The following is a 27,152-nucleotide window of genomic DNA, read 5'->3' as shown; positions in this document are numbered from 1 at the left end:
GATGAAGATACATAGTTGGATACAGGAAGTAACAGGCTTCAAAATAGAATATACACCAGAATTGTTTCTTCTAGGAATAATGGAAAAGAAATATGAAAAAAACCCAACATATATTATTCTGCATATGATAACTGTGGCAAGATTGGCTTTCGCTCAATGTTGGAGAAGTCAAAACATACCCTCTGAATATTTAATAGTTAAAAAAGTATTGGACTGTGCCGAAATGGACAAATTGACTCTTGAATTGAGAGTATTGATGGATTCAGATTTTTATGTAATATGGCAGAAATTGTACAATTGGATTGAAAATAGAAGGAAAAAAAGGGATAGAACTCTAAATAGAATGTAAAATTAGTATAAATGTTTAGAACATATGTGAATATTAAGAGGAGGACATAAAATTGGTCACAATCATGTGTAAGCAGTGAATAAGATTTGTTTAATTATAAAAACTTAATAAAAAAAGATTGTCACAAGGACACCATGTAAACATCTTTCTAATTAATATACCTTTATTATATTAGATATCAATATATCAAATGTATTTCTAATTTTGTAACTAGCTATTGATAATGGAAATAAAAATAATAATTTAAAGTCTGGAATAATATTTAAATGCTCTAGTAAATAGGTATAAATAGGTAATGTAATACTGTTTTTTTTTAAGAGAGTTATGAAATCATCAAAGCTCCACCTCCAGGACTTTATCCAAGGCTTGGTGTTATAGGTTTTGCTGGTATTGTTGGATTGTTCTTGGCAAGAGGTATGTTTGTTTTCAATGTTTGTTCAAATGTTGGTGTCCATTTTCTCTTTCAGCAAGGCAGAACTTAAACTGCAATATACAATTAATTGATATTGTAATGCTCAACCAGAATGTTACCATCATTAAATTACAAATAAAAATTTCAATACATCAGCATTAGAATTTATTTGGAATAAGCTCAATATGTTTCAGACAAGAGAACTATGTATAATAAAGATGTAAAAATACCTATTACTAACCAACAATTGTACCAACTAATTCAAAACTAAACTCCATTAAGGAACATGATGATTATGCATTTAATGAGTCATTTTTATACAGTGAGAATGTACATATTCTTCTACAGAATAACATTACATAAATCATGATCCTCTTTTAAAGCCATCAATTACTATGTATATAATAGACATACATCACAAGTAAGCATTGTTTTCATATTGTTGCTGAATTCATATGTTAAAGATCATGTCTTAGCTATAAGGTACATGTTGTATATGGTATAAATTCTCAGTCTCTAGTAGATGAAGTAGAGGTAGAAAAGAATCCTGACTAAACTTTGTCTCTGCTATTAATCAGAGAGCCTTCCAGGCTAGACTGATAAATGAATAATCTGTCACAGTATAAGCACTGGTTATTCATAAACAGCATTTAATTACCAGAGCAAGTCTTTATCACTTGTTGAATCTATCTATGTGGCTAGACAATATGTACTTTTCAAGATGTTTTAGAATTTGGAGACTGAATTATAAATTGAGAATATGTGGGTAGGGTCTTTCAATGACCAAAGCCAGGCTTGCATCATCTTGCTACAGTGTTTAGTATTCCTTTGCTCTTCACTATCCTGTTTTCCTATATCTTTATATCTAATTGTATTCATTTAACATACTTTCCCCAACCTACTTATTGCCAAAGTAATTCATCTAGCTGAGAATCTGCCCCTTTGGGGACATTAATGACATTGGAACTGCTGGCCAGAAATTCACACTGGCAGTTTGAGCCCAGCTCTGTGAGCCAGAGTGTGTTCTCATTGCTTCCTCCCCAGGTCCTAACCCATTTGAAAGCATGCAATATTGCAAGTAGATAAATGGATACCACTTTGATAGGAAAAATTTAGCTACAATTGTGTATGCAGTGAGGGGAAGCTGGTTCTGGACCTAGCCGGATGTGAGACAATGCAACATGAGGCGAGATGAGACGAGACCAGCAGAGGAGCGTGGAAGAGTCAGCAACCTGAACACCGCTAGTCAGCTATTGTAAACTAATTTGTCCCCTGTGGTGCACCAAGGATAAGCACGCAAGAATGAACCATCAATTTAGGCTATTGGGATTGCATTGTGTGTAGCATTTGTAGATTTCCCTGACATTGTATGCTGTACTCTAAGTAAGTAACTAAGCCCTTTTCATTTCATTTTATTCAGTATATCACACATTAGAAGTAACATTTCTTCTCTGGAATAGGTTCTAAAATTAAAAGATTGGTGTATCCAATAAGCTTTATGGGGATTGGTATTGCTGTCTACTATCCACAGCAAACAGTTGCTCTTGCCAAGGTAATTATTGAAAATAATCCTTCTTATTTATGTACCCTTATATTTCTTGGAATCTTGTAGTTTTACTTAAATAATATAATTAGTCCAAAGTATTGCGTAAATATAGACATGAGTGAATATGGCTGGGTACGCACACTTACATAGTTGAGTCTTCTTAGTCTCAGTCCATTATTATTCATTATTTATCCCAATATATCAGTTAAGGAGATTTTAGGGATTTGCAAGTCTAATTCTATTTCATTAATGAATAATCCAGGCGACCAAATGTTCTCATTAACACATACTTAATATGCAGAGCCTCTTATGAAAAAACTTTGTGGGTTCCTGTAGTTTCTTTTCTCATCAGTTATGTTTTCCTTTTCTTAGTAATGTTGAAGACATTTTTTTTTACGTAACTGAATAAAAAATTGTTTCTTTATTTTATAAATGCTAAAATTAAGTCTGCACAAATAGCTTGATAATGTTGCTCCTGAAACAGTACAAATTATTGGAATATCAAGTTGCAGCAGCTTTGTGTATTAATTTTATGGGGTGCCTATAAAGTGTGTCTAATCAGTTGCAGCTTACAAAGTATATTAGCACTATATAGCCATCCTTTCTTGAATATAATTTGAGATAGTACAATACTTTCCAACACTAACTACTGAACCATAGAACAAAGTTATATATTGTCAGCTGTCCAGCTAGTGAATCCAAAAAAAGAACTCCTGGGACATTATTCTTCCCAAAAAGTAAAACTTTATTGAATACACTACATTGGCACAGAAGAAACAAAACCATCTCTGAGTTTCTGGCGTAAAAGCCCACAGAGTTTAACTTGCTTTTCCCCTTTGGCCATCCCCCTCAGTTCATTGTGTTATCCAATTAAATCAGCTCCTTTTGTTATGAGAACAGCCTACATCATTCAAACATCTGCGCAAAATGATCTTGGGGTTGGCAACAGGGTCTCACAATCTACAGGCAGTCTTGGCATTCCATTCCCATCCCAGACATTCCAACCATCCCCCTCCTTATGGTAGTCAAGCTGAGAACAAAGACGTAACTAGGTGAAGCGCGAATCACTCTCGACATCTATTATATGAGTCCTGAAAGTATAATATTCTTTTAAATGTGAAATGATTGTAGCTGAAGTTGTTTAAAGGGTGGGGGTTTTCAGTTCTATTAATGATTACACAGAATTTATGCATACCTGCTTTTGCAGCTGAAATTCAGAATTTCAGTTTTTAAACTAAATGTTCTCATAGAAAACAAATATTTTCATTTGTTTCTGTCAAGTCTCACACTTCTCTAAATCATAGTTTTAGCTACCTCTGTTCACATTTTGTAACTCTGTAATTTGTTTTCTATTGAATCATAGCATGGACATTTAAGGGTGTTTACACAAGGAAAAAAATTGTCCTCTCCTCTATACAGATTTGAGGCCCCTCAAAAGCTTTCTGAAAATACTGCTTGTCAATATGGGGTTAAGTGCAAGATGTTGCTATGTAAAATAGGCACAAGATTTTCTCTTTGTTTCTGTTAGCAATAATAATGTAAACCAAGATTTCTACCAAGATACCAAATTCTACCAAATTATATCAAATTTGGTAAAAAAATTAGATCCTTTTTTATTTTGTGCTGCCTTTTCCAAATAAACCTCAACTATATATATTATAGTTTATATTTAAACTATAATAAAGTATAAACTTTATTTATATTATAACAAAGTCATACTGAGCAATACTTGTGGCTAACCTATAAATTCACTTTTATGGTGGCACTGGAGAAATTGAAAATGTTGTATAATGGGAATTTCAATGTTTGTATATGATCAAGGTATCTTAGTATAATTTGAATAAAGTAGCAGTTATTTCTTGCTGTCTTGTTTACTTTCTAATTACAGCTTTTTCTCTCAATGTCATGATTTGCTATACTACTTACCTAAACTTAAAAATATACTGTTTATTGAAGTTGATAAAGTCAAATTATACCTCTTAAAATGACTATCATCATATTACTGGTTTTTGAAAGGTAACTGGCCTTCGCCTATATGACTGGAGTTTACAAGCATATATAAACCTAGAATCGCTTTGGAAAGATAGTTCAAAAAAGAAAAAGTCTGCAAAAGCAAATAACAAGGTATGGTATCTGTGATATTTCTTTCATGATGAGTTTGTTTTAGTGATTCTTGGCTTTTTTGTTTTGATTTGGCATGTACTTGTTTATTTCTGCTGATTTGTTCTTATATTGTAGTGATAAAAGCTATGCAGGGATAAACACAAGCTATCATATGCTGGTTCAACAAACTTCAGTAATATTTAGGAAAAGCCTGAAGACCTGGCTCTGCTATTTGGCCTGGAGATCCATTTAGGGTCCCCAACCCCTGGGCCTTGGCCCAAAACTGCACTGCAACCCATTTGGAACCGGGCTGCACAAGCTAGATAACTTCAGTATACTTTGTACTACAACTCCCTCACCACTGCCTATGCTGAATATACTAATGGCAGTTGTATATTATAGCAACTATAGAACATGAGCTTTATTCCCTCTGTCTTAGTTGATCATTACAATTCGAGATAAATCTTAGTAGAAATCATAAATTTTTGTCTTGCTTGTCTCTCTAAGCCAGAAGGGGACAAGATAAAGGTTATGTTGCCAATGTATAACAGAATAACAGGGTTGGAAGGGACTTTGTAAGTCATCTAGTTTAGCTTCCTGTCCAAGCAGCAGACCCTATACCATTTCTGACAGATGGCTGTCCAGACTCTTCTTGAAAGCTACCAGTGATGAAACACCCACAACTTCTGAAGGCAAACTGTTCCATTGGTTGATTGTTCTCAATGTCAGAAAATTTCTCCTTATTTCTAGGTTAAATTTCTCCTTGATTAGTTTCCATCCATTATTCCTTGTCTGGCCTTCAGGTGCTTTGGAAAATAGGTTGACCCCCCCTCCTCTCTGTGACAGCCCTTCAAATATTGGAACACTATTATCATGTCACCACTGGTCCTTCTTTTCAGTGGACTAGCCATGCCCAGTTCCTGCAACCGTTCTTCATATGTTTTAGCCCCCGGTCCTCTAATCATCCTTGTTGCTCTTCTCTGTACTACTTCTAGAGTCTCAACATCTTTTTCATAGTGTGGTGACGAAAACTGGATGCAGTATTCTAGGTGTAGTCTTACTAAGGCTTTATATAGTGGTATTAGTACCTTACATGATCTTGATTATATCCCTCTGTTAACGCAATTTAGGATTGTATTGGCTTTTTTTGGCTGCCACTGCACACTGTTGGCTCATATTTAATTGGTTATCCACTAAGACTCCAAGATCCCTTTCACATTTACTGCTATTAAGCCTGGTTTCTCCCAATCTATTTGCGTACTTTTGGTTTTTCTTGCCTAAGTGTAAGAAATGTAAGTTTACTTTTTACTTTTACTACATTGAATTTCATTTTTTTAGTTAGGACCCAGTGTTCAAATCTGTCAAGATCCATTTGGATCTTGAGCCTTTCTTCTATGGTGCTAGTTATTCTTGCCAGCTTAGTATCATCTGCAAATTTGATGAGTTCATCTTCTATTCCCTTATCCATGAAGATATTGAAGAGTCTAAGACGGAACCTTGTCGTACCCCACTACTTATATCCCTCCATGTAGATGTAATACTTTTAAGAACTACTTGTTGAATATAGTTTGTCAGCCAGTTACAAATCCATCTGATGGTGATGATATCTATCCCACTTTTTTCTAGCTTAGCAAGAAGTAGGTTATTTTCTCCTTGTTGAATGCCTTGTTGAAATCTGGGTATACTATGTCCGCAGCATTTCGCTGCTCTACTAATTTAGTCACTATATGAAAGAATGAAATAAAATTGATTTGGCATAACGAACCTGTGCTGACTTCTAATTATTACTTTACTCATTTCTAGGAGTTCCGAGATCTGTTTTTTGATTATCTTTTCCAGTATCTTCCCAGGTATTGATGTTAGGCTGTAGTTTCCTGGGTCTCTTTTTTTTCTTCTTTTTTGAAGAGGGGAACCAGATCAGTTCTTTTCCAGTCCTTTGATAGTTCCCTGGTGCTTCAGGATTTTTGAAAGATTCGGGAGAAGGGCGGTATAAAAATTAAAATATTATTATTATTATTATTATTATTATTATTATTATTATTATTATTATTATTATTATTATTATTATTATTATTATATGGTACAGTGGTTCTGAGATGACATCTGCCAACTCCTTTAGAACTTTGGGATGTAATCCAGGTCTCGGTGATTTGTTTTCATCAAGATCAGACAGGTGTTCTTTTACCTTTTTTTTTTTTTTTGCTTATTTTAACTTTTATTTCTAGTCTGTCTTTTACAGTTATGTTTTTGGTAGATTGGGCTATAGTTTCTTTTTGTGTGAAGACAGATTCAAAGAATGAATTAAGGAGCTCTTTCTCTCTGCTGCCTGTTACTTATTTGCTATCTTCTTTCTTTAGTGGACTAACTGTTTCCTTGATTTTTTTTTCTTGTTATTTATGTATTGAAAGAAACTTTTAAAATTATCTTTGACTTTTATTGCAAGTCTTTGTTCATTCTGAGCCTTTGCTTTCCTGACTTCATTTTTATGGATTCTGGTTATCTGCTGATATTCTGCCTTAATTATGTGTCCCTCTTTCTACTTTGTGTACTTGTCCATTTTGTCTTTCAGTTTATCAGAGAGATCTTTGTGTAGCCATGCTGATTTCTTCTTGGATTTCTTCTTTTTGTTTTTCAGTGCTATTCTGCTGGACTGGGCTTTTATGATCATATTTTTCAGTTTCCCAAGCTTCTTTTTTTTTAATCTCCCAAAAGTTTTTATTTTCATTTACTATCATCATATTTAATCTACAGTCATTTATCCATCACCTTTTAACTTTCATTTGTTACCTATTCGGACCTGCTCGTTTACCACTTCCTTCCTTAACTTAACCTTCCCTTCTCCTCTACCCTTCTCTACCTACTTCTACTTACCCATCCCCCCTCTCCTTCCCTTTTCTACTTCCTCTCCTCCTTCCCCACTCCTCTCTTCTTCCTCCCTTTCTAACCCTCTTTCTTTCCTCTTCCTCTCCATTTCCCCCTCTTCTTTCCTTCTCTCTTCTTTCCATCCTACTTCCTTCTTTTCCTCTCTCTCCTCCTCTCCCTTTCCAATCCCTTATTCCCATCAATTCAGTCTGAAGTGGTATTTGAGCAGCCCCGATTTCATTTCAAATTCTTTTTGCTTTTTAGTTACATATATCATATGTACATCATACCTGTACATTTTAATCAATCCATATACCATCTTCCACCCTCCTCCCCCAACCCTCCCCCCGTCCCTCCCACCCAGGACTTCCCAGAGCAAATACAAGGTATTATAATCAACAATCACAAACTAAAATAAACTAATCATACATAGATTCCCACCCCTCTCTAAAACTTTAACTCCCCTTATTCATAAAAACGAAGAAAGAAAATATAATTCCATCAATACAAAAACAGTCTTCCCTTCGTAGATTTCTTCTTTCAGTCCAATTTTAAATTATAGTCCATCTTCTTATATATTTCTTCAGATTTCATAGGTTTTTTTTTTATTCAAAAAGTTTTACAGAAAATTTTTTCCCCTTTTCCCCATCTCCCCTCCCCCCTCCCTTCACAACCCCCCTCCCTCCCCGACTTCCCGTAACGAGCACAAGGTATAGTTAAAAATAAAACAAACATATGCTAAAAAATGTTCTTCCCAACTTATTTATACCCCTACAATCATCAATTCCTAACTTCCCCCGAAAACAATCAAAAATAATACATCATAATCATTCAAAGGCAGTCTGATAACTCTTAGTCTGATATCTACTTTGAATATAGTCAATCCATTTTTTCCATTCCTTTAAGTATCTTTCTTGCGTATTGTCTTTCAAAAAGGCTGATATCTCAGCCAAATTGGCAACTTTCAATATCCATTCTTCTATTGTAGGTACTTCTTTTTTCTTCCAGTATTGTCCTATTAGTAATCTTGCTGCTGTTATTAGATTTAAAATCAATTTAGTCTCAATTACTGTACAGTCCGTAATAATTCCCAACAGAAAAAATTGCGGCAGGAACTTTATCTTCTTTTTCAAAACATTTTGTAAAATCCACCAAATTTTTGTCCAAAAGGCCTTTATATCCTTACAAGTCCACCAAATATGAAAATATGTAGCATCATCACAATTGCATCTCCAACATTTTGCTTGCATATCTGGATACATACACGATAATTTCTTAGGATCTAAATGCCATGTATAAAACATTTTATAAAAATTTTCCCTCAAATTCTGTGCCTGCGTGAATTTAACATTTCTAACCCAAATTTTTTCCCAAGTTTCCAATAATATTGGCTCCTGAAAATTTTGTGCCCACTTTATCATACAGTCCTTTACCAAGTCCCTTTCAGAATCTATTTCAAGTAACACATTATACAATCTCTTTATATGCTCCTGAGACTGATTTCTAATTTGCTTTACCAAATTTCCCTCGTTCTGCTCTATACCAATTTTCTGATCTTCCTTCCATCTAGCACGTAGTTGCTCATATTGAAACCAAGTATAATTTTTCTCTTCTTCTTTTAGTACGTGCAAAGATTTTAGTTGCAAATTACCTCTTTCAGTATACAAAAGATCTTTATATGTAATCATTTACTGATTCTGTTCTATATTTATATTCTCTATTGTATGTCTAGGACTTGCCCACATAGGAACCTTATAATTTAGTTTATAAGAGTATTTTTTCCAAACACGCAGAAGAGCAGTTCTTAACACATGATTTTTAAAGGCCTTATCGACTCTTTTATCATAAATTAAATATGCATGCCATCCATATAGCAAGTCATAACCTTCTATATTCAAAATTCTTTCCTCCGTTAAATTAAACCAATCACTTATTGCAGAGAGAGCAGCTGCTTCATAGTATAATTTAAAATTGGGCATTTTTAAACCTCCCCTTTCCCGAGAATGTTGAATTATTTTCATTTTAACCCTAGCTTTTTTACCTTCCCATATAAATTTGTTAATTCCCTTCTGCCATTCCTCAAGATTCTTATCTTTCTTAATTATTGGTATCATCTGAAAGAGGAATAAAAATCTAGGTAACACATTCATTTTAATAGAAGCTGTTCTCCCCAGCAAAGATAATTGCAATTTTTTCCAAACAATCAACTCCTTCTGAACTTTTTGCCATAAAACCTCATAGTTATTCTTATACAATTTCACATTTGACGATGTAATATAGACCCCTAAGTATTTAACCTTCTTTACAATTTCAAATCCTGTTATTTCCTCTAGTTTTTCTTTCTGTTGTCTGGCCATATTTTTTATTATCACTTTTGTTTTTTTCTGATTTATCTTAAACCCTGAAACCTTCCCATATTGATCAATTATTTCCAACAAAGATTTACTAGAATTTATAGGGTTTGTTAAAGTAATCACCAGGTCATCTGCAAAAGCTCTCAGCTTATATTCATGTTGTCTAACTCTAATTCCCTCTATCTCCTTTACTTCTCGTATTTTATCCAATAATGGTTCTAGAATTAAAATAAACAATAATGGTGATAAAGGACATCCCTGTCTTGTTCCTTTCGCAATCTTAAAAGGTTCTGTTAAGCTACCATTAATTATAATCTGTGCTGTTTGCTCTCCATAAATTGCCCTAATTATTCTTGTAAAACCATCTCCAAATTGCATCTTTTCTATTAATTTAAATAAAAAATCCCAATGCAATCGATCAAAAGCTTTCTCTGCATCAAGAAAAATAAATGCTGCTGGAATAAAAAATTTCTTTTCTAAATACTCCTGTAAATTAACAATCTGCCTAACATTATTCCTCATCTGTCTCCCTTTTATAAATCCAGATTGATCATTATGAATTCTTCGCTGCAAAATCAACATTAATCTATTAGCTATTATTTTAACAAAAATCTTATAATCATTATTTAAAAGTGAGATTGGCCTATAATTCCCAGGTTTAGAACAATCCTGTTCCTCTTTTAGTATCAATGAAATAAAAGAGGTTCTCCATGAGGGGGGAATTCCCCCTCCTAATTGTATCTGATTAAATAATTCCTTAAGTGGACCAAACATCTCATCCTGTAAATTCCTATAATAACTAACTGTAAGCCCATCCGTACCAGGAGTTTTCCCCATTTTTAATTGTTTAATTACCAAAATAATTTCTTCAGAGGTTATAGGCCGATTCAGTTCATCCGTTTGTTCTAAAGTTAAATATTTAACCTTATATTCCTTCAAATAATTATCAATATCCCTGTTCAATATATTATCTTTAAGATATAAATTTGTATAATGTTCTAAAAAAGCTTTTTTAATTTTATCCTGTTGATATCTCTCTTTGCCTTTATATTCTATTTTTTCTGTAGTACGTTGTTTTTGTCTTTTCCTTAAGGTGTATGCTAACCACCTACCAGGTCTATTTGCATTACAAAAAGTATTATGTTTGGCATATTGTATATTTTTTGCCACCTGATCAGCCATTATCATATTAAATTGACTCTGTAATAACTTTATTGCATCTTTAAGTTTTTGATCATGCAGGTTATGTATTAATAATTGTTGTTTCTTATAAACTTCCTCTTCTAGATATCTACGCTGTCTTTGTTGCTTATTTCTCTGTCTATTATTAATATATATTAATACACCTCTCATAAAAGCTTTACTGGCGTCCCAAACCATTTCTATCGATGTTTCGTTATTCAAATTATAATCAAAAAATTCTTTCATCTGCTTTTTACATTGATTTACATTATCCTGATATCTAAACAAATTTTCATTTAATCTCCAAGTTCTTCTACCTTCTTTTCCATATTGCAATTCCATCCAAACAGGACTATGATCAGACAAACATCTTGGAAATATCTTAGTTTTCTTCACCCTAAAAAGCAAATCATTAGAAATTAAAATAAAATCAATACGTGAGAAGGATTGATGCCTATCAGAGAAAAAAGTATAGTCTCTTTCCTCCAAATTCCGCAGTCTCCATACATCTCTCAACTCAAAATCTTCTATCATGTCAAAAAAGGATTTAGGCAGCTTTGCATGTGCAGGTATCTTCTTAGAAAAAATTCTCTTGTCCTTTCGTGTATCTATTACTCCATTCCAATCTCCCAATATAATACACGATTTATAATCCCATAGAATCAACTTATCATACAACATTCTATAAAATTTTTCTTGTTGCTGATTGGGTGCATATATACCAAACAAAAGGATCTTTTTTGTTTCTATTGTAAGTTCAATAGCAATATATCTTCCGTGAATATCTGCCTCTATTAACTTGGCTGGTATATCTTTTCTCAAATAAACCACTATGCCATGTTTTTTGTCCAAAGCTGAGGCAACAAAATGTTTACCTAACTTTGAGTTTATTAAGTACTTTTGATCTGATAGTTTAATATGCGTTTCTTGTAAGCAAATCACATCATTTCTAAATTGTTTCAAATAATGAAATATTTTTCTTCTCTTCTGAGCTGAATTCAAACCATTGACATTCCAGGTCAAGATTTTATTTGCCATTACTGGCCTGCTGAAGCTTTTGAGCGATCAGCTGAAGATCGTCCTCCAGTATCTTCGGCCGTGCTCCTCCCACCGCTTCTGTAGCAGAATCCTGAACTTTACTTTGAGTTTGTTGCTCCTTTTCTTTACGCTTGAGGGCTCCCCTCGTCACTCTTTGTTCTTGTGGTTGTTCCTCAGATGGTAACATCACTGGGATCACCTCCGCTTCCACACCCATTTGAGTCTTTTGAATTCTTTTTTCTATTATTTCTACTTCAAGTTTCAGCACGGTAGAAAGAAAATCTTTGGCCTTAAGCACTGTATCAATACTATATCTCCTTCCTTGATAATACACCAACTGGAACCTCCCATCTAAATTGAATCTGGTATTTCTTAAGTTCTTGTGTAAAAAATGTAAAGTCCTTTCTATCCCTTAACATCTTGGGAGGAATCTCTTTCAAAACCTTCAGCTCCTGTTCTCCTATTTTCAATTTTTTCTGAAATGCAACTTACAAAATTTGATTTCTCACTGTTCTTTTCAAAAAATAAACCACAATGTCTCTAGGAAGTTTCTTTTGCCTAGCAATCCAGGAATTAACTCTATAAATTTTGTCAATTTGAAAAGCAACCTCTTGTGGATCAAGTTCAATAAGTTCAGCCAGAGCTTCTGATAAAAATTTTTTTAGATCTTCCCCTTTCTCCTCATGCAAGCCCCTAATTCTCAGAGCTCCTTCCATCATTCTATACTGCATCACCACCACTTGATCTTTATTTTTGTCCAATTTGATTTGCATTCCCCCCATTCTATTTTCTATTTGCTGATTTGACTGAGCAATTTCTTGCACCTCTCCTCCACCACCTCCAGTCTTTTTGCCAAACCTTGGAAAGCCATCAAAATATCTTCTCTTATTTTTTTATTATTCTCTTTTATTTCTTCTCTTATTTTCTCATTATTATCCATCATCTCCTTAAACCTTTCTTCAAACACTTTCCCTTGCTCTTTAATCAAATCTTCTAAAGCTGGTTCAGAACCCCTTCTACCCCCAGTCTTAGGCAGTTTAGTAGCCATTTCAGTTTTTAAAATTTACAAAATATAAGTCTAGAAACTTCTTTCCCCTTTAAGTATAGGAGAGCTCACTTCATTAGAATCCACACATAACGTGTCTTAACTTCTTAGTTACACAGCCTGTTTACAATTCCATTCTTCACTTTCACTTCCTTTCAGGCGCCATCTTAAACAGTCAGTTAAAACAAAGGAAAAAAAGTTTCTCTTTTTAAAAGGGTAGAAGTCAGGAAATCAAAAATACTTGCAATCCAGTAGTTGTTCACTCGTGCTTATTCCGTCTGCTTATAGAAATCCACAAAGATAAGACAATTAGCAGAGATGGACACTTTCTTCTTTTCCTGCTTTTGCAGGAGCGCACTGAAGATCGGAGCTTGGCAGGGTTATTTATGGGACTTGACCCTCAGGGCTCTGCTTAATAAAAAACAAAGCCCCTGGGGAGATCTACCACTCCCCTGCAGCTCTTATCTCTCCCTTTCATCCAGGGAGGGAAATTAAAGCCAGCTTTTTCCTGGCTTTTACAATGTTCAGTATGGAGCGCCTTAATTAGGCACTCAGTGAAGAAGGTGGCGCCACTGGAAGTTCCAGATTTCATAGTTTTTACTGTCCAATCTTTACCAATCAACGCCACAATTAATATTCCATCTTTCGATGTTGCTCCATGAGTCAAATATCATTAATTACATATCTAACATTTAAATTACCAAACATTTAATAAACTATCCTTAGTCAATTAACATATCTAAAAATAATATTCCTAACATCATTTTTCTTCTTCATTCTTTATACATTTACACTCCATTTAACATACAATTTACTTCTCTCTACTCTTAATAATTACAATCTTGCTTTGATCCCCACAGCATTTGAATCATAGAAATTCAACATTTTCAAAATCTTACTTATATTCCCACCACTATGTTACAAAACTATCACCATATTTCATCAAATACCATTACTACAGTTACATACCCAGAATTTAAGGTATTAAACATTTAACTTATATTCAATTAATATACCTAAAACTAATATTCCTAAAATCCTTTCTCTTCTTCATTCCCTAAACATTTTATACTCCTTTTAACATACAATTTATTTCTTACTCTCTATTCTTAATAGTTACAATCTTGCTTTGATCCTCTTTTTTTATTTTTTTATTTATAATTACATTTCTATATCGCACCATCTCCTGAAGGACTCAGGGCGGTTTACAGCCATATTAAAATGGTTGTATTGTACACCAATACAAATATAAATCTAATAAATAACAATATTTAAAAACAATTAAACCCAGATATTTAATGGCCAAATCACTAAAACGGTCAAAGACCGATTTAAAAGCCGTTTAAAATTTTGCTAAAATATTTCTTAGGCTAGTCCCGATCGGTGAAATAATAAGGTCTTCAGTTCACATTTGAAGGCCCGGAGGTCGGGGAGTTGGCGTAATCCCGGAGGTAGCTCGTTCCATAGGTCCGGTGCTGCCACAGAGAAGGCCCTCCCCCTGGGGGCCGCCAACCTACATTGTTTGGTCGACGGCACCCTGAGGAGGCCCGTTCTGTGGAAGCGCACAGGTCGTTGGGAGACAATCGGTGGCAGAAGGCAGTCTTGCAAATATCCTGGTCCTAAGCCATGGAGCGCTTTAAAGGTGGTAACCAACACTTTGAATTGCACCCGGAAGGCTACCGGCAGCCAGTGCAGGCCGCGCAGGATGGGTGTTATATGGGAGCAACGCGGTGCTCCCTCTATCACCCGCGCAGCCGCATTCTGGACTAGCTGGAGCCTCCTGGTGCTCTTCAAGGGGAGCCCCATGTAGAGAGCATTGCAATAGTCCAGGCGGGAAGTGACGAGGGCATGAGTGACCGTGCATAAGGAGTCCCGGTCAAGGAAGGGGCGCAACTGGCGAATCACGTGAACCTGATAAAATGCTCCCCTGGCGACGGCCGTCAAGTGTTCTTCTAAGGACAGCCGATCGTCCAGGAGAACGCCTAAGTTGCGCACCCTTCCCCTGGGGGTCAGAACTTTACCCCTAACAGTCAGTGATGGCGTAAGCTGACTGTAGCGGGACGCCAGAACCCACAGCCACTCAGTCTTGGAAGGGTTGAGCTGGAGCCTGTTCCTCCCCATCCAGGCCCGCACGGCTTCAAGACACCGGACCATTACCTCGACGGCTTCGTTGGGGTGGTTCGGGGTGGAAATGTACAGCTGAGTATCATCAGCGTACGGATGATAATCCACCCCGAAACCATGGATAACCTCGCCCAGCGGCTTCATGTAGATGTTGAACAGGAGAGGCGAGAGAACAGACCCCTGAGGCACCCCACAAGTGAGGTGCCTTGGGGTCGATCTCTGCCCCCCTGCCAACACTGTCTGCAAACGGTCAGAGAGATAGGAGGAGAACCACCGATAAACGGTGCCTCCCACCCCCAATCCCTCCAACCGCCGCAGCAAGATACCATGGTACATTCCATCTATACTGTATCTGAAGATTTCTAAGCTGGTCCACCAAAAATGTGTATTCTTTTCTATTTCTTAACGTTTTAAAAGGAATTTCCTTCAATACCAATACCTTTTGTCCCAATATTTCAATTCCATTTTTATAAGAAACTTGCAAAATTTCATTCCTAATCTTCCTAGATGTAAAATAAATTACTATATCTCTTGGTAAATGCCTCTGCTTTGCTACCCATGAATTAACACGATAATTTTTTTCAATTTGAATTTCAATATCCACTGGGCTCTGTACCATCAGATGTGCAAAGGCCTCTGCAAAAATCTTCTTTAGAGCCTCTCGTTTATATTCTTTCAAACCTCTTACTCTTAATGCATATTCCATAACTCGGTATTGCAATAAAACCCGTTCATCCTCTGCTCTTTCCGCCTTGATCTGGAGCTCCTCTATTTTGTTTTTAAAATCCAAATTTACTTGATTAATTTCTTCAAATCTATCATCCAACTGCTTTATATCCTCCACCTTGATTTGAAATTCCTCTATTTTACTTTTTAAGTTCAAATTAGCTTGATCAATCTCTTTCACTTTTCCCTCCAATTTTGTTATGTATTCAGCCACAGCTTTAATTGCTGTCACCAGATCTTCTCGTATATCTTCATTCTCAGCTTCAACAGTGTCTTTTATTTGCAATATTTTGTCCTCAATTTCTTTCATTTTTTTATCCCGAGCCAACATTTGAGCCTTGAGAAATTCCTTCAACTCATCTTGTAATTTATAAAGTTGGGCTAACGAAGCTCCAGCTTCCTTAAAAACTTTCACAGAAGCCATTTTACTTTTGTTTTTTATTAAACCAAAGTCAAATCTTTTATTTTGTTTAAATAATTTTTATTTCCATTTTCCAACATCATATTTATGTACAAACTATTATCCATCATTAATCATTAATTTTATTTATTACTGATTCAGGCCTGCCTGACTGCCACTTCCTTTCTTCACAACCTTCCTCTCTACCCTCTACTACTTTCCGATCCTTCATCTCCTTCACTTTACTACTTCCTCTCCTCCTTCTCCACTCCTCCCTTCTTCCACCCTATCTAATCTTCTTATTCCCCTCCTCCTTCTCAACTCTTTCCTACCTACTTTCTTCCCTCCTTCTACCCCTCTCTCCTTTTCTTTCTGAAATGGCAGTCGGGCAGCCCCAATGTCATTTTAAATTTTAATTTCATATCTTCAAACATTACTTTACATTAATAATAAATCTATGTATCATTTCCCCCCCTTTCCCCCCTCCTCCTCCTTCCCCCCCACCCCCCGGACTTCCCAGAGCAAATACCGGGTATTATGACCAACAATCACAAGCTAAAGTATACAAAATATACATAACCTCCTACCCTCAAAAATTTAAAACTTTAAATCCCCTCACAATAAAAATAAAGAGATAGGAAAGAATAATAAAAAAGAAAAGAAGCAGTACCAACTTCACATATTACTTCTTCTTAAAATCCATTTTTAAAATTAATCCATCTTCTCAAATTCAAATTTTTTCCACTTGTATATTCCTTCAAATTTCATAAGTCCATTTCTTAAATTACAGTCCATCTTCTCGAACTCAAATTTTCATCACATATATTTCTTCAATTGCCATAACATTTAATGTCCATTCTTCTTACAGTCCATTTTAAAAATTAGTCCATCTCCTAAAATTCAAATTGGGTCGACATGGTCGCTCTCATCCAAGGTTCCTGTAGTTTCAACTCCCTCTATCACTTCTTCTCTGTTCGAGAGAATTCAGTATGTCTGTCTGTCTAGTTTCCTCCTCTACCTTTTGGACAACAAAGTTGTCACCTTGGTTGGTCAGGAACCTATTCAATTTCTCACTTGGTACAGAATTAGTCTTCCAGTTAATGTCAGGGTAATTGAAGTCCCCTATTATTATTATCCCTATTACTATAATACTATATACTATTATCCTCCAAGGAAAGATTGAAGGTAAACGAGGTCCAGGCAGAAGAAGGATGCCATGGCTTCAAAATCTAAGGGACTGGTTTGGACAAAACTCAGCAGCACTTTTTCGTGCGGCTGTTGATAAAAATAGGATCACCAACATGATCGCCAATGTCTGATGAAGGATATGGCACAAGAAGAAGATTACTATCATAGAGTGTTTCCTACAAAGATAAAGGTAAAGGTTCCCCTCACACATAGGTGCTAGTCATTCCCGGCTCTAGGGGGTGGTGATCATCTCCGTTTCAAAGCCGAAGAGTCAGCACTGTCCGAAGTTGTCTCTGTGGTCATGTGGCTGGCATGACTAAACACCAAAGGTGCAGGGAACCCTGCTGCCTTCCCACCAAATGTGCTCCCTATTTTTTTACTTGTTGTTGTGACTCCAGCCCCCAAACCTGGCCCCATGCCCGGAAGTGACTTGGAGCCAGGCCTGCTGCCAGACAGTGACTTGGACAGCGAGGGGGAAGGGCCATCAGGACTTATCTCGGGAGCACCGGCTTCCCTGGCTCAGCTCCAGGAGCCAGAAGAAGGCCAGGTGGAAGAAATAATGAGGCCTCCATCCCGACTCTTTTCCCCCCAGGCCATGCCTGCAGACCCAGCTGACAGTAATCAGGCTTGGTTGAATCCTAGGTTTTGTAGGCAGGAGAGGAGGGAACAACAGAAGCAAGGGTGGGGCAGGCCTAGGAAGTGCTGAGTCATGGAGCCACACCCCACAGGATATAAAAGGCAAGCGAGAGCTGGAGTGTCTCTTTGTAACAGGCAAATCCACTGATTGACTAGAGCTGAAGTTTGTGACTCACCAGCGTCGTGGAAGATAACGAGGGCTCTTGGCAGACGCTGGCTCTTTTGCTGCCAGAGCTGATAGTGCCGGCTAATTAAGCCATCATTTGGGCGGAGGTGGAGGAGGACAGAACACTTGTATTTTTTACGTGCTTTTGAACTGCTAGGTTGGCAGAACCTGGGACAAGTAATGGGAGCTCACCCTGTTACGTGCACTAGGGATTCGAACCACTGAACTGCTGACCTTTTGATCAACAAGCTCAGCGTCTTTAGCCACTGAGGCACCATGTCCCTGTTTTCTACATATATTTGTTAATTGGTTAGCAAAAAATACATCTATTTTTTCTGCTTGGTTGGGTAGCCTGTAGTATATACGTATGGCAATGTCATTCATTTTTTCTTTTATATTGACCCTTATGCATCCTAGGAGATTTTCATCTTTGGTTTCGTAAATTTTGTAGCAATATAGTGGTCTTTTACATATAGTGTAATTCCACCTCCTCTTTTATAGGGTCTGAGTTTTTTGAACAATGACTGGAACTATTAGTATGTTCCAGTCATGAGTTTCATCCCACCAAGTTTCTGTTATTCCACCTATATCATATCTACCTTTGTTTATTAATAGTTCAAGTTCACCCTGTTTGTTCCCCAAACTTTGTGCATTTGTATATAGGCATTTGAGATCTTTATCTCTGACTCTGGGTATGCTTCCTATGTCTCCTATTTGATGGTTGAGTTTGTCTTCCTTCCCATCCCGCCTTTGCCTCATTATTTGATTTGTTTTCTAGGGGTTTTTGCTTGGAATTAGGTCCTGGAGATCCTAAAGTGTGGCCACCTTTTCCTTTCAATTTTAGTTTAAAGCCCTCCTGATAAATTGAGCCAGTTATTTTCTGAAAACATTCTTCCCATTTTTGTGATGTGTAGCCCATCCCTTGCCAAAAGCCCACTGTGGAGGTAGTACAGACTATGATCCAGGAATCCAAAGTTCTTTTGGCAATACCAACCCTTTAGCCAGTGGTTCACTTCTAGAATCCTTTGTTCTTTTCCTGGATGTTGACCTTTTGTTGGCAGTACAGATGAAAAAACTACTTGTGCACATAACTCCTTAACTTTCTTGCCTAGCTGCTTATAATCACTCAATATTGTTTTCAGGTCCATTTTCATGTCATTTGTCTCTATGTGTAGTAGTAGCAGAAATGATAGTAATCTGTGGGTTTTATTATTTTGGTTAGATTCTCAATCACATCTTTGATTTTTGTTTCACGGAAACAACATGCCTCTCTGGACTGACTGACTGTCTACAGACAGCTAGTTCTATTCCCTTAAGAATTGAATCTCCTATCACCAACACTCACCTTTTTTTTCTTAGGGAGGTTTGGGGTGGTTTTCTCCCTGTCACAGAAGCACTTGATGATGCTATTTTTTAAAGACATTTGATGATGCTTCTTTTCTAGGTGTCTGCATGTTTTCTTCCAGTTTTCTATGAAAACTGCATGTTTTCTTCACGTTTTCTATGAAATTGATTTCTTAGCACCAGTATGACTGCATCAGAGTGTGTTGGGTTAAACAGGGGTTTTGTACTAGGTTTGTGTTTTTTTCTATGAGTGACAAATATTAGTCCCTATCCCCCTGAGATTAAAATTAAATTAGTGTGATCAATATATAATCTGAAAAGTTTCCTAACACCCATTTTATTACTAAAATAGATGCAGACACTTTCCTTTTAATACACAATATACTATCTTGTTTTTTCATCTAAGTATCTCATTTACTCAGATATCTGACTAATTAACTCAAAAGATTCCCCCCACATAGGCAGAGTTACATAATCAAAGGAGTAACTCTGTGTTCCCCCAAAATATCCAAGCCCACATACCAGTTTTTTCTCCAATATTCCAAAATGCACGCTTAGGAGAAATAAAAATTAGCTACCATCTTAACATGAACATATGGAATCGGAGGTATTAAAGATTTCTTAATATTTCAGGAGGCAATTTTGTAAGACTTTCTTTCTTGGTTATCTCTCAATTAACTTTGTTTCTAAACAACTTCAGTCTGTATTTTTTTTATTTCCTTGTTCATTAAGTCCAATGCAGAAAGTGAAAAAGAATTGAAAGTACAAGAAGAAAGAGCAGTAAAATAAAATACTCCATTACTACTTGTTGAACAGGTAAAAAAAACAAGCATGTACTGTTCTTAGGATAAAATTGTAGTGTTAAAATTGTACTCTTTATAAGGAATATTAGTGACAGAATAAGTCTATTTAGTGCTATCATTCCACTTGTTAATTAGAACATTATTAGAACAATTTGTAGCAGAATTTAGAAATATTTATTTTTATCCTAACAATTAATCAGAAACAGAATAAAAATAAATATTTCTGAATTCTGCTCCGAATTGTTCTAATAATATTCTAATTAACAAGTGGAATAATATAATGCACCTGCCAAATTAAACTAATCCACTATATAAAGATGAGCAATTTTAGTTGACCAGAAACTGTCTACTTTGCATACAGAAACTATATACTAAATCATAAGACTATCTAGTTAAAAGAAATTATTTGAGGTGCTTTATAATATTAGTAGAGCAACAATGAAGACCTATGAACAAGTAGAATAGATGAAACTAAACAGAATACATTTAAACATGCTGAATTCTTCTTGCGTAATTCCCTATGCATTTGAATCAGGTAGTTCATTGACCTTTGATGGTGATCTGGCTTTTATATGGAGGGTTATTATTTAACCAAGGCTCCATGGGGTTATATTGTTACAAAGGTTTTAATCTTTATATGCTGCCCAGAATAATTGCTGTGAAAGTGTGTCTCTATAAATCATTTAAGTAAATAAATAACTTCCCCCCTCCATTTTTTCACAATAGCTGTTAGCGGTTTAAAATTTTCCATTTAATGGCCATTGATAAACATGTTGCCCTCCTAACAACTTTATAAACTATGGATTCAGTAGTTGAGAATAGGTTTTTCAAATTTGGCCATCATATTCACTTGAATTTACAGTCTATCCTGCCTTTCGGTCAGGAGCTCAAGGTGGTATCCCTATCACTTCCTCCTCCAATTTCCCCCCATAAAAACTGCTGTGTGAGCTGGGTTGGAATGAAAGAGAGAAAGTGACTGGTCCATGTCACCCAAAGAGCTTCCATGGCTGAGAGCAAACTTGAGCCTGGATCTCTGTAGTCAGATAAATATAGTTCTAAACCAGTATATCACAGTGCATTATAATTTACAGCATGGTACGCTATGATTCATGTAAAGTTGCAGCAAGAGTTTTAAATCCTCCTTGACAATCTGGCTAGGAAAAAAGAGAAGAAATATGCAAACTTGCTAGGAAGAAAGTGAAGGAATATGCAAACTCAGGATGAGGTTGATGATTAGGCTTGTTTTCTTATTGCTGACTTTTTAACACTTAATGCCCATTGTTTGCCTTGTTTGTTCAATTGGATTTTAGAAAAAATGATTTTTTAAATCTATATATATAAAATGAAAACCACTCATGCATTAATCACAAAATCTCCAGAACCGTAAAGCCTACAAACTTGAAATTTGCCACATATGTTCCTCTTGGCTACTAAGTGCTCACTAAGAAAGAATTTTTCAAAATGAAAAATTCATCAGAGTATTAGTATTTCCTATATTGTTATAACATGCTCTGATGCTAATTAGTTAGAAGTTCTACTCCCCCTCCCAACTTGAAAATAACTCTGGAGAGAATGGGATAGCATAGGACAGGCTTCTGTGGGGCAAGCCTTATGGAGAGAAGGGGAGTGGAGAAGATCTATGAGGCCAGCCTGAGGGAGGGAAGGGGATAGGAGAGGATCTCTGAGGCCAGCCTGAGGGAGAGAAGGGGGAGAGGAGAGGATCTACGGGCCAGCCTGAGAGAGAGAGAAGGGGGAGTGGAGAGGAACTATGGGGCCAGCCTGAGGGAGAGAAGGGGAGAGGAGAGGACAGGAGAGGCTTCTGTGGGGCCAGCCTGAGGAAGAGAAGGGGAGAGGAGAGGCCAATCGTAACTACTCATTAATTTTTAAACTCTTAAATGTCGATTTATCAAGCGCGATCACATAATTTCGTAGCAGAGCACGGGTATTCAGCTAGTATTCAATAAAGTTAGATTAAATTTTATTTATTTTTAAACATGCTGAGAAAGCAAACATGCCAATAGGGCTAATTTAAAAATCATTAACTGTGTTTTATTACTGAAGTTATCTTTTCTGTTAATTTCAAAGATATGGTAACATGCACATTTTTTTTAAATTAAAAAGATAACTGTAACTGTAAAGCAGGGGTGTCAAACTGGATTTCTTCAAGGGCTGGATCAGCATTGTAGTTCTCCATGGGCCAGCAGGGGGGAGACAGGATGGACATCCGTGGCAGCACCCTGCTAGCCAGGCCCCCCATGCTTCATTTTTCCCCTTTATGGCCTCCAGCAGCACTCTACCAGCCAAAAACAGGCTGTGCAGAGACCCCGTGAGGCCTCCATACAGCCTGTTTTCGGCCTCCCCAACATCCAGCAGAGTGCTGCAGTGGGGCTGCATGTGGCCAGTTTTGGTCTGCAGAAGCATTGCGGGCCGGTCCTTTGATTTTTCCAGGCCAGCCCCATGGGCCGGATTTAAGTACTCCATGGGCCAGGTTCAGCCAGTGGGCCTTGAATTTGACACCCCTGCTGTAAAGGTTTAACTTTTAAAATAGGAATCAGGATATAAATTCTGCTATTCTGTTCAATGCGAGAAATCATACTTTGGCTTCTCCAGCAAAAATACCTTTCAGACAGAGAATAGAGAATTAGCTGATGGCAGTTAGAAAAGATATATTGAACAACTTGGAGAAGAAGCTAATCCAACATATGTTTCCTATGTTCCTCTCCACGCAATTAATAATTCTTGTTACTGTAAACAAACAAAAAACCTTCTACCTATGGGGTAATGAACATTTACAGATTATTCAAAATACCAGTGTGTGTCTCTTTAACATCAAATAGGAATCTGGTTCTGCTCTTTTGAGCAGGTACACTCAGAAAGTCTCAAGGGTACTACTGTATCTCTAAAGATCAAACCTAAAGGCTAGTAGACAAATAACTGAGTCTAAATACAAGGCAAACAAGCAGTAAGAATACTAAAATATAAAACCATTTATTTAACTCTCTATTTACATAATAGAGGAAAACATTTTCATTTGTATTCCTTGTACATAATATGGCCTTATTTCTCTAGTTCATTTCTATTCTATGCATTATGTATCACAATCCACTTCCTTCATTTCTGTTTATAAAATTAGCCTTATTCAGCCGTACTTTCTAAGAAGCAATGATGGGCTTTCTTTTTTCCATACTGAAACTGTCCCTTTACTTCCCATGTGCCCAGAAATATTCTGAGTAATTAAAATAATATAGGTCTAGAGGAATCAATGGAATACTTCCGTCCATCCATCCATCCATCTGAAACTAGGGCTTTGTTTCAATTAATTGGAAAGTAGTACAGAAAAGCAAAGAGATTTCTTCATACTGCTCCTGAATAATTCTGTCACATTTTTCTATTAAGTCAGAATTTAACTTTTGCCACTCTGATGTCTGTGAATGTATAAAGATGTAAAAGTTTTGTTGCATTCCAGATCACTATAAGCCATATTTGAATATCCTAGAACAGGGATGGTGAGGATTTACTTCAAGATAATCTAACATATCATTATTCTTTTGAATATAGATGGATAGATAAAATATAAAAATCAACACATATTTTTAAAAATTACAGAATCTATGAAGATTGAACATGGTTTGCCACTGTCTTTGCTTTGGAAAGATTGACTTGAAAACTGTCGAATAAGAAATACTATGATTGTGTTCTGCCAACTTTGGAGTTATGGTCAAAGTTCTGCATCATTACCTAAGACCTAAGTCTCTCTCTGAATTCCTGACCAATACTTGCAAAGAAATATGTTTAATTAAATTTAATGAGATGTAATGTTTAAGATTAGGCTGCAAATTAATGTCAAAACTTCTTAGTCCCTTGTCACTGTTTATAGGCTTAATTAAAATGAATATTGAACAAACATTGATTTCTTTGTTTTTCTTCTATTAATTACATTGTGCTATCTTATTAGCATTTGTATAGAAAGTTAAGAGAAAATGAATAACATTTTTGATAAGTAACAAAGCTAACTTGTCAAAGTTGGTGGGGTAAAAAAAAACAAAAATACAATAGGTTGTCTAAATTTTCTCTTTCCTCTGCAAATTAAATTCTTCTGGATAACAGAAGTCAATGGGTAGTATATAATGGAGCATCTGTGAGCTTGCTTCTGTAGACTGAGGAGAACAAAACTCTCCTTTAAGCATTTTTTTCCTTGCTTGAATGCACAATTGAGTATAGATTAGAATGTTCAACTGCTAGAAATTAATTATAGCGTAACTAATAATTTATTCTTGGGCATCAATAAAGAAAAATTATGCAATATAGAAATCCAAATATCCAACCCTAGATTTAGGATGACAGATAAAATTTGAAGTGCTTACAGCTATTTGCATGAAGTGTCTCTGATGGGGGAAAAAAGGTTAGCACAATCATAAAATAAGTTTTCAATTTCAGTGTCAAATATAAACATTTATAAATGAATTGAAACAAGCAGGCAAAATAAACACTGAGAATTTACATACAGTAAGGATATTAACATATTAACACTCAAACCAGAGACATTTTCTTTTAAGACATTTCATTTTCAAATATTGTACAATATCTTTGACAATTACGTGGAATTTCTTTTAGAATTCATCAAGAGGTTATAAAGAAAATAAAGTCTTCTATGAATGTAATTCTGTATGAAACTAATTGGAGAGGTTATTACTATTTAATTTTCTGTGTGTCTTCATAATTTCTCAGCAACTATGTGTATATACAAAGGGAAAGATAAATCATAATAAATCTAGTCTGTAATGATGCTTATAAAAGAGCCGTTTTAAAAAAGTTTTTTGTGTTTTCATTTCCCCCCTTAAGTATGGGGCACTGACTTTCCTGTTTTCATGCATGTTCTCACTTGACTGCTACCAATTTACTTCTTTGTTCAGTTTGTAATGCCAGAACATTAAGAAACACATTTGTTTTTCTAGTTTTATTTTAGAAATAGCATGGTTCTTTTTTTAAAGCATCTCCATATGTCATATTTGCTGATAGGAAATGTGTCTGAAACCTGGAACTTATTCAAATAAGAAGATGAGAGTTAGTATGATGTAGTGTCTAAGGGCTGAACTAAAACTGGGAGAAGTGAACATTCACAGGCTGCTTTGGGCTTGCCACAGACTTTCTCAGCCCAATCTAACCCACAGAGTTGTTGTTGGAAAATGGAATGAAGGCAGCTGGCCATATAAGCTGTCTGGTGATCCTGAAAGAAAGGCAATAAATAAATATTTATGGCATAGGGCCGGGCTATCTACGGGACCGCCTGCTGCTACCGAATACCTCTCACCGACCCGTGCGCTCTCACAGAGAGGGACTCCTCAGGGTGCCGTCGGCGCGACAGTGTCGTCTGGCGACGCCCAGGGGAAGGGCCTTCTCTGTGGGGGCTCCCGCCCTCTGGAACGAACTCCCCCCAGGACTCCGTCAACTTCCGGACCTCCGAACCTTTCGTCGCGAGCTTAAAACTCACCTATTCATCTGCGCTGGACTGGGTTAGTTTTTAAACTTATGGGTTTTTAATGGGTTTTTATTCTAAATTTTAACCGTGGCCAATTTAATAAGTTTTTTAATTATATTTTAATCGTATTTATATTGTATTATTTTGTATTTTTTATCAGGCTGTGAACCGCCCTGAGTCCTTCGGGAGAAGGGCGGTATAAAAATTTAAATAATAAATAAATAAATAAAATAAATATGCTAAATAACAATAACGATATCCTGTGTCCAATAAAATATTCTTCAGAACTAAATCAAGAATGAATCTAATTCAGTATTCTATTTCCAATAGCTGACAGTATCATCATGATCATGATCATCATCCCAGAGGAAGAAGAAAATATTTGATTTATCCCTCAAAATCTTAGAGAGATAATATATTGCTTCCTCCCTTTTAAGAATATTTGTTTGGTTAAAATGACTAAAATAGAATAGAATAGAAAAGAAAAGAGTACTTTATTTGGCCAAGTGTAATTAGACATACAAGAAATTTGTCTCTGGTGCAGAAGCTGTCACTGTACAAAGAAAAGCAAGAGAGTAATAATAATAATAATAATAATAATAATAATAATAATAATAATAATAATAATAATAATAATAATAATAGTATCAATATTAATATAAAGAAAATAAAGATAATAATAGTACTGCTACAGCCATATAATATGAGTGATCCAGTTCTACAGAGGATTATTGAGTCTGTCATCTGCACCTCTATAACTGTCTGGTTTGGTTCTGCAAGACACAGACTTCAGAGGATAATTAGAACTGCAGAAAAAACAATTGCTACCAATCTGCCTTCCATTGAGGACCTGTATACTGCACGAATCAAAAAGAGGTCTGTGAAAATATTTACAGACCCCTCACATTCTGGACATAAACTGTTTCAACTCCTACCCTCAAAACGATGCTATAAAGCACTGCACACCAGAACAACTAGACACAAGAACAATTTTTTCCCAAACGCCATCACTCTGCTAAACAAATAATTTCCTCAACACTGTCAAACTATTTACTAAATCTGCACAACTATTAATCTTTTCATCGTTCCCATCACCCATCTCCTTACACTTATGATTGTATGACTCTAACTTTGTTGGTTGTATCCTTACGATTTATATTGATATTTTTTCCTGATTGCTTATTTGTAGCCTATGACTATCATTAAGTGTTGTAACATTAAGTGTTAAATTTGTATCCTATGAGTATCATTAAGTGTCGTAAGTGTTGTACCTTGATGAAGGTATCTTTTATGTACACTGAGAGCATAGTTTTTTCCCAAAGGCCATCACTCTGCTAAACAAATAATTCCCTCAACACTGTCAAACTATTTACTAAATCTGCACTACTATTAATC

General features: G+C 35.9%; 1 protein-coding gene across 5 annotated transcripts in view; it reads left to right on the top strand.

Annotated features, from left to right (window-relative positions):
- Positions 1 to 27,152, top strand: part of APOO (apolipoprotein O) — a 172,427-nt gene that overhangs the window by 88,039 nt on the left and 57,236 nt on the right. For 3 of the 5 annotated variants that reach the window (XM_058184601.1, XM_058184602.1, XM_058184603.1), the window contains 3 exons: positions 668 to 763; positions 2,222 to 2,313; positions 4,324 to 4,431. In XM_058184601.1, the coding sequence (XP_058040584.1) occupies positions 668 to 763; positions 2,222 to 2,313; positions 4,324 to 4,431 (296 nt within the window). Of the gene's footprint in view, positions 1 to 667; positions 764 to 2,221; positions 2,314 to 4,323; positions 4,432 to 20,207; positions 20,292 to 23,884; positions 24,896 to 27,152 lie in introns of those variants that run through there. The other 2 variants (XM_058184604.1, XM_058184605.1) reach the window with 2 other exon arrangements.

Source organism: Ahaetulla prasina, chromosome 5 (genome assembly GCF_028640845.1).
Source record: "Ahaetulla prasina isolate Xishuangbanna chromosome 5, ASM2864084v1, whole genome shotgun sequence".
Lineage (NCBI taxonomy): Eukaryota > Metazoa > Chordata > Lepidosauria > Squamata > Colubridae > Ahaetulla > Ahaetulla prasina.
Note: the sequence above shows the minus strand (reverse complement) of the source record. Positions and strands in the feature narration are given on the sequence as shown.